Below are 8,498 nucleotides of genomic sequence, written 5' to 3'. Positions count from 1 at the left end.
GTGGTGTAAGCAGCTGTAGGCGGGTGATGTTACAGGTGTTATAATCTGCACAATCCACACCACTGTTTATTATTTGGTACAGGATTGAGTCATTGTTTTGTCTGACTTAGGGATTACTACAGAATCACGTATCTGCACCTGTAGGTTCATAACAACTACATAGCTCGATCTGAGTGCGACTCGAATCACCCTCCGCGTATCCGTAGTCAAACATAAAACTTTTATGTGAAGTCTTACGTTCAATTTTAAAGAGGTTACATGTCCATCTCTTCGCCCTATCTGGACTAACGGACGTGGTGAAAGTGTACATTTTACAGTCTCTCATGCCGGTGTAATGTTAGTCAAACATTATTTGCATGATTAATGAATTACAAGTAAACCAGGCAGTGATACGAGAGACTCCAAATATATTCTTCAGAGCCTTGTCCCTTGTTTGAGTATGATGAGGGCATTGATTGAATTCGAAGAGTAAAAGTCGTTGGAAATTGAAACTTTTCAGCGTAGTGTAGTGGAAAGTCTTTCAATATCTTCTTAGCAATGGCGAGTTTCGGACGACTTTACAGACTCTCGTTTAGCAAAACTCTGCTGTAAACAACAGCGTGGTAAACAACTTCGGCCAAATTGACTGACACCTGCACGTGCTCATACCCCCAAATTGGTCTGTCAGCAGCCAAGCTATCATCTTCTATCTGCGGATTCCACTCTCGTGATAATTGCATTACTAAAAAGATGACCCAGGAATTAAATTGTCTCCAGCGAGATGATTCTTCATGCCCCGGAGGAGACAGAAGATCATTTAAGAACAGGTGCTGTATTTTCTTTATATTCATACTTTCCAATCCACTTAGATTTACTGTCAAACACTTTTCTTTAAGGAATTGTTACTTGACACAAAGGCAGAATATTAAAGGTAAGAGTTATCACACGTTTGTCTTGGATATAATGCCTTAGCCCCGTTGAGTTGTTACGGTCAAAAGCTTGGCAACAATTAATTGACGTGATCGCTTTGGTTTACAGAAGCATCACTCAATGTTATGGTTAGATACGTATGTGTTACGTCGTTTGTAACAAGGAGTTTAGGTATTGGTCGGTAAGTTGAAATGCAAGAAAAATTAGTGTCACGATATTCATACTTGAATCATAGGGAAGAGCATAGTCATATGTTGTTTTCCTTGGTGCCTATTAATTTCCTTCCTTCTTTCCTCTCTTTTTTCTTCCTTTCTTAAATGGCATTGAAATGTTGGGGAGAAAATCATAAATCGTTTTTGATACAAAGCCTAATGATTTAAATTTTAATGTTAAATAATGTTTACCATATCTGCGTTACTATTCGACAGTCACCACCACTCTTGCATCCATTGCTCGATTTTTGTGTCTGTCGGTGTTGGAAGCTTTGAAATCTCCCAAACGTCCGTTTTCATTTGCGTGTATGACTTCTAATATTGTTTGCAGGCTTGGGAAATGATATAAAACAATTTTTTTCACTGTTGCAGTTGTTGTGACATAAAATGAAGACATGTTGAATTATGTTGCATTCTCATAGCGCCTGTTGATTTGTCATTTTCCATTCAGTTCGCTGTTTAAGTCTGACGTCTATAGAAATAGTAAGAAAATTATGCCGTCATGACGCAGTGCGGATTTTCTTACTATCTCTATAAACTTAATACTTAAACAAAATAGAATGCATCTCTGCAAATAAGTAAACTCGTTATGATCTTGTAGCTATGGTTAAGTATACATAACTTCACCACCAGTGCCATTGTCAATGCTTGCTGTCCAGACGTCACCCACCCCTTTTAAACAGCCTTTTAAGGCAAGTTAAAAAAAGGATGTGTAAAAGTTTACCTCCTTCACAGCTATTAATGCCCTTTTAGTCATTCGACTTCCCCAAACGCCCATGTGTTTATGGCGGGCGTAGGAACGTCACCATTGTTGCTATGTTGTTATTTTTGTTGTTTTTATTGCCATCACTTCTTAGAGACAAAGCCCTGACATAAGCCCATTTCACAAACGTTCAAAGAACTGTGTTGATCCCTCCCTGATCGTCTCATCCAGGCGACTAGACTGTCAGCAAGATTAACATTTTCTTTTGAGTTGTGAACCGTTGTCGTCTTAGCTTATGCCTTACTTTTTCACATAACTAAAGTAACAGGAAAAAAATCAATTGATATACACAACTTAAGTATTGTTTCAGAAAATATGCTGATTGTGAATTTCAATATGGTTATTACGTAGAAACGCATTTCAGTCAGCTTAATACAAAGATCGGAAAAATAGCCAATATTGTTTTTTTTTTAATTTGTCTTATTTTTTGGATGATTTTTTTGTACCAGAGAATAAGGAAAACAAATACCTTCACCACGCGGTATGAGTGTTCCGATTGATCGTTAAGGTTTGATACAAAAAGTATTCTCACAGTACCTTCAACCCGTAACCGAATTTTCTAACATCCGTTATAGTCCTTTATCATAACAAGTGTCGTGCCTGATGTCTTGTAGGCAACATGCCCCCCACCCCCTTACCCCACGGACTATTCCATCTAACAACTTCAAATGTCAAAATAACGTGGAATCTATTTTTTTTACAAAGGCCGAAAGTCGTTTGGCTACCAGACAATCATGCGTAGTTTGTGACATTTGCTGCGGATTTAGTAAGGAAATTAAATTCTGCAGGGCGGACGTACTTCTGATATTGCCCAACTCCCGGACGTAACCCCGCTGGATTATGATCGGGGCGGCGGTTTTTGTGCCCGAAGCGCAGGTCCCAGACGTATCAAATCGTAATCACCAGTTGGTTAATTTTCCTGCTTTTCATTTGCTGGGCTGAGTAAAGCGGATAATCCACATATTAGTGTTGTGCAAACAACCACCACACTTTGAAACTGATGCCGAGACGACGATTGTCTTACACATCACGGGGTTAGTAAGGTCGTTTTCTTTAGTAAACCAAATTTTCACCTTGTCCATTCTTATTTTTGACTGGACGACCAAGTTAGATTTGGTGTAATGTCGAGTGTCTGGTCTACCACACAACGGAAAACTGACAAGTTTCACGCTTTGGAAAAAACACCGCGACAGTGTACAGACTGGTCTCACACACCGTGCACCGTTTACGCCTCCCATGAATCCCAATCATTTTTAATCTTGATGTGTCACAAATGTTGGGATAACGTGTTCCAACACGGCACAAGAAGAAACGAATATTTTCCAGTTTTCCAAACAAAACAATTAAACCACCTGCCCAAACAGAAGTGCCTTAAATGCCATTCCGGTCGGTACAAAGTAGATATGACGTCTTATTATCCCTTACATACCATGCATAATCATGGAGTAACATATATGTAGATTTAATAAAAGAAAGCCAGTAGATCTGTTTATTTCATTTCACTCCAAACAAAAGCTTCGTTTTCTCGGCTTCACTGTGTGAGGTAAAGTGTCAAATTATTGCCTCGTTTTCCACGTCACTGCGCGGTAGAACGGATCCTGTCTCATTTCTTAATTTGCCAAAGAAAGCAGCTTAGTCCGATTATTTACGCATTCGTCTTTACGGCATTCGGCAACTTTTGAAATTCCTCCCCCCTTCCGAAGGTTAAGCCGTAGTGCTAGCAACCTTCACAAATCGAATTGTCGTCCAGTTTCTCCGTAATTTGTAGCCAATTCTTGCGGGCTTATCGCTTGTTGTTCTACCCACCTATTAGCCACACACAAGCATCAGTATGTCAGAGGTGACCGGCAGCCCGTGCGACCCTGAGACCGCAGGACCCGACAGCGGAGAGGGGGACGAAATCCTTCGGGGGCAGGACTCACCCATCGCCGAGGAGATGCCTGACGACTGCGGTGACGGCAGCACGGAAAGTACTCCCGAGGACGCACTGGCAAATTTTCGGCACAAATTCTCCATCCGGAGTCTACTCGGGATAGAAGCCCAGTCGTCAGCTGATAGGATGAGAGACGGGACCAGGAATCAGGAGAACCAGCAGGGGGACACGCGGAAAGAAACAGGTAGTTCTTGTAGAACAGAAGTTTCTTGTACAAACCGCAAGCGCGCTTTTCGTAGTCTTTTCTTTATTTTTCTCCGTCCTTAACTATAACGTAGTCTCCATCAGATTCTTTTGGTGACCGGACAATAGTGGAAACGGACTAAATAGACTGAAATATTTGCCATTGGACTTAGCCTGACAGAGACGAGTTCCGTGCCCAACAAGGACCGACTTCCCTTCAGGAATACTCCCCTAACCTGGCAGTTTCTGCATTTTTTTTTCTGTTAGAAACGAACCTACTGTTTTCTATTGAGTCGCACAGGTCAGTAAGAAGTTGTCGGTATAATAATATTAAGCGTACCAGAAGGTTTTCTTTTCACAAAACGCTTTATTTGCGTTAATATCAAGAATGTTGTCTAATGATGTTTTGGCACATTTTCAAACAAAAACCGGTTAACCAAACATTGTATTTATTTCATCTGCTTATTTTAGTTCTTGCACGTCATTTTATCAACAAAAACGCACCTAAGGGACAATTGAAATGTGCTGTACGTGGCTTAAAACTATCTCTGTCGCCATAATCCTCACCCCCACGAATAGGATAGGCTATAGTGCGCGATCAGTACTTTACGCCACTTTACGCGTTATATGTTTTAATACGGAATATCTCTAGTCATTTTGATTTTATAAAGTCTTAAAATGGTTGATACAAAATTAGTTGATACAAAATTTTTCTGCGGTTCTCCAAGTTGCTGAATCTTGTAACTTATTTTCTTTCTGGGGCTCAGATGCCGGAATATCTGACAAGGTACATGTACTATAGCTATCTCTGACTTGAAGTAAAAAGGTCAGGCACACGCACTTTTGATTCGGGTGGCGCTAATGTTTCACACCAAAGTTCACTTCATCCACAAGGGAGCGAAGTATTGGAGGGTAGTAGTGTAGTAGATATCGCTAGCAAGTACTAGTACATATATGTTAGTAGTGAAAAATTGGAAGTCTGTATTTTGAGTGTCTCGAACGCCCAGGTTGTGTCCGCAGTGTCAATAACGATGTACCAAATCTCACTGGAATGTAAAGACGACAACAATGTTGCACGTTGTATCACAAGTGCAACACATGTGTGGATATGCAACCTTACAAATACATGTATCACCGCGTACTTTACTATATTATTGCATATTTGCATGTCATAATCAAGCCTTCTGTTATCATCATTTGTTTCGAATCAAGTTCGCGTATTAACGTATATCAATATAAGAACAGTAAAATTTTTGATCCCCTGATGAAATTCTGATTTGCGCCATAAAAAATCGTTCACCTGTACGAACACAACCACAAGTATGAAATAACATGGGAAGTAGACCTGATTGAAGAATGCCAAACGCCGACGGCTTCTCACACGCGGGCCCTCCCCCGCACATTTCCACCTGTCTGACAACTTATGAATTCTGTAAGAACTAGAGTGAGGAAAAACAGTCGGTATTCTAGTCGGGGATACAGCGCGTTCTTTCCTGTTGTCTCCAATCTGGAGGTCGGTATCATTTACCTGGTGCATTGCATTCCGCAAACGTGCTAGACATTGACTAGAAGTGTTAAAAAGCATGCCATCCCATATTTTTACTAAAGGTATAAAATCCAAACTGAAAGGCTACTTGTTTCTTCCGTTTTTTTTTCTCCGCAAGCATGATGCAAATTTGAACATCATTGATCATTTGGTACCAGAGTACCATTTTTATTACAGGACCTTGTCAAAGCATACTATGCCATTTTATATGCTTTTATTGAAAGATGTGCACAGATTTAACTCACAGTCTCTGTATATCAATATTATTTCATTGAGCTCTCTTTGACACTGCTATGATTTTGTGTACTAGTATACAGAAAAACTTCATGGCCCATGGACCGGCCAGACCTCTAATGGTACAATCATTCAAGGAGCATGTACAAATCTTTTTTTAATTTGTTCGGTCCTGTTGTAGCTGCAACCTCCAGCACTTCATGTGTATTTACTACGAATCTTCTTCGTTTCTAGGAAAAGAGATGAGCGAAGATGACAAGAAATCGACCAAACCTGCGACGACAGAGAAGCCTAAAAGGAACCGGACTACTTTCTCGACCAGGCAACTGCAGGAGCTGGAGAGAGCCTTCCGCCAGACGCACTACCCTGACATTTTCATGCGCGAAGAACTGGCCATGAGGGTCAACTTACCGGAATCACGCGTGCAGGTGAGGCCAACGTTTACCACTATGGTCTACCTTAATAAGCGGGTTAGTGAAAGAAACAGCTAAGAACAGATTTCATTGTAATTGTGGTTCACTGTTGAACCAAAAAATGACACCTTGAATTGAGCCACTATACAGATGAGTCTTCAATGTTCTCTCTGACTTGCATCAGATTTTTTTCTAGTTTTTAAATGTACGAGTTAAATATAGATAGCTGTATGGTAGACAAATGTGTTGTACAAACTAATCGATAATAGTCAAATTCTTCTCGCTTCTGTGTAGATGTGAGAACAGATGATGTTTTTGTACAACGTTTGTCTGATATCTGTGTCCCATCATGCCACAGGTCTGGTTCCAAAACCGCCGAGCAAAATGGCGGAAGCGGGAGAAGCACCTACACGACATGGGCGACCCGGACTTTCCCGACGGGTCCCGAGAACGGCTCCACTACGGACCCTTCTCACGGTTCGACCCCCTGGGGCACTTACCGCCTTACCCCCTGCTAGGTCTGTACCCGCACCTCTTCCCCACTCAAGGCAACCCCCTGCTGCTGAACATCCCTAAGGCAGTGGGCTACCCGGCACCCTTCATGGCCTTCCCTAAAAAACCTGCCGAGAACACCACTTGCCAAGCACAGGAGACATCGCCGGCTGAGTCAGAAAAGGAAGAAAAAGAGGACTGAATTTTAATATGCTGAAAAAAACGGAAATATCTCTATATAATGTATTGTGCTGTGATTCACTGCTAGGCTTTGTTTATTCCTTATAACCTTTGGCCATTTTTTTCGAATTCTCTCACATAAAGTGAAAACAATCATGCTTTGCCTTTGAGAAAATAGGAACAGGAAATACTCTGCGTTGATATATAAACATTCAGTTGTTTTGAGCCCAGACACTAGGTCGTGGCTTAAATATTAACATGAATTCTCTATTACAGCAAAGTAGTACTAAACACTAGGACATTTTGCTATCATCAAGGACATTCTATCACCATGGAAGCTCCTTGCTATTATGTACGTTTGAAACAATTTTCATGAGGAAGTATATACGTAATTTGTGTCAGCGTTACATAAAGGAGTCATGGACGTTAGGTGATTTTTACCTAATTCTCTGCGTATATTGTTGGTGATATATAGACCTCCTCATCTTCTGATCAAAAGAGATTGGCATAATCGAAAGTGACCTTCCGCGCAACATTTTGAACACTTTCTCTTTCGGAAGGAGGTAGACTGTTCAGAAAATGTTACTAAATTGTGGAAAAAGACAATAATGCCATCATTAATACAGAAATTAGTAGAATTGATTCACTGATGTCGCGTTGCGAATTACTGTTGTTAATATATTCTAATGAAGTTGTGTATATTATTATATTCTCACTATGTCTAAAATCTGTTCCCCCAATTTTCGCACCTGTAGAAAATAACCAGCCATATTGATTGTATCGTTGAACTTTGCAACGTTTAAGACTGAGTTTTCGTCAGTATGTGTATGACTGTGGACTGTGGGTGAACAAGCACGGACGTGTATTTTTTTTTCGAAAGAGGTCAATAAATGTTCGATGTAAAAAATGCATGTATGATAGTAATGTTTTAACGCGCTGGTCTTTTCTAGCATTGTAACGTAAGCTACAGAGAATATCAATACTGCAGTGTAGTGCATATACATGTACCTTTGAGATATTGTGGCAGCGTGCTGTTGTCAATAATATATATAAGTAGTTCGGAAAGGGAAAGGCCATAAGATATATGCAGACTTACTGACTATCTTTTTTCAAAAGCTTTTATTCGCATACTCCTGACGGATATTCTTTGCAGTAACCTGGTCATTTTTCAACGTGTGTACAGTTTGGGCATGAATTTCCTCAGCGGTGGGGGAACCTTGCCCCGAAGAAATCTGTCGTCCTCACCGGGGTCCAAGGGGCCGGACCAGGCGGAACTAGCCGCTGACATGGGTATGTTCGTGTGTGGCTAATAAGTGCGTAGAACAAAACAAGATATTACCACAAAAATTGGACACAATTATGTCGAAACCAGACGACAATTTGATTGGTAAAGATCCATTGGAGTTGCTAGCATGATGGCTTAACCCTCGGTAAGAAAAATGTCAGAAGTTGCCGATCGCTTCATCCACAAAGAAAACCTTCGCTGTAAAAGCTGTAGATATTTTTTCCAATTCCAACTGAAAAATCAATATAAGGGACAAAGGTTTGCTGTGATGATGGATAAAATACTAGTGCACAATGTATTAACTTACCAATATGCACCTGTGTCTACTATACATGTATATCTATACAT

General features: G+C 40.6%; 2 protein-coding genes across 3 annotated transcripts in view; both read left to right on the top strand.

Annotated features, from left to right (window-relative positions):
* The first annotated feature begins 581 nt into the window (after nucleotides 1-581).
* LOC109475551 (retinal homeobox protein Rx1-like) lies at nucleotides 582-7,491 on the top strand. 2 transcript variants are annotated; one of them, XM_019776207.1, is made up of 4 exons: nucleotides 582-806; nucleotides 3,698-4,001; nucleotides 6,015-6,208; nucleotides 6,552-7,491. In XM_019776207.1, the coding sequence occupies exons 2-4, from the start codon at nucleotides 3,716-3,718 to the stop codon at nucleotides 6,885-6,887; spliced, it is 816 nt and encodes a 271-aa protein (XP_019631766.1). In that variant the 5' UTR covers nucleotides 582-806; nucleotides 3,698-3,715; the 3' UTR covers nucleotides 6,888-7,491. The 2 variants fall into 2 exon arrangements, with proteins under 2 accessions (XP_019631766.1, XP_019631767.1); XM_019776208.1 differs by lacking the exon at nucleotides 582-806 and having other exon boundaries at nucleotides 3,406-4,001.
* A 564-nt stretch (nucleotides 7,492-8,055) lies between these two features.
* LOC109475415 (lysosomal aspartic protease-like) overlaps nucleotides 8,056-8,498 on the top strand; it is a 4,172-nt gene continuing 3,729 nt past the window's right edge. Inside the window, exon 1 of the mRNA XM_019776018.1 lies at nucleotides 8,056-8,163. Within this exon, the coding sequence (XP_019631577.1) occupies nucleotides 8,056-8,163 (108 nt within the window). The remainder of the gene's footprint in view (nucleotides 8,164-8,498) is intronic.

This window comes from Branchiostoma belcheri, unplaced genomic scaffold, assembly GCF_001625305.1.
Source record: "Branchiostoma belcheri isolate BF01 breed outbred unplaced genomic scaffold, Haploidv18h27 scaffold34, whole genome shotgun sequence".
NCBI lineage: Eukaryota > Metazoa > Chordata > Leptocardii > Amphioxiformes > Branchiostomatidae > Branchiostoma > Branchiostoma belcheri.
This window is presented reverse-complemented; position numbering and strand designations above follow the sequence as displayed.

Bases quoted from the DNA above. Each gene is read 5' to 3' on its own strand.
- LOC109475551 (XM_019776207.1), top strand. From the start codon at position 3,716: ATGTCAGAGGTGACCGGCAGCCCGTGCGACCCTGAGACCGCAGGACCC. The intron at 4,002-6,014 runs GTAGTTCTTGTA...CTTCGTTTCTAG, and splicing joins GGACACGCGGAAAGAAACAG to GAAAAGAGATGAGCGAAGAT. The intron at 6,209-6,551 runs GTGAGGCCAACG...ATCATGCCACAG, and splicing joins TACCGGAATCACGCGTGCAG to GTCTGGTTCCAAAACCGCCG.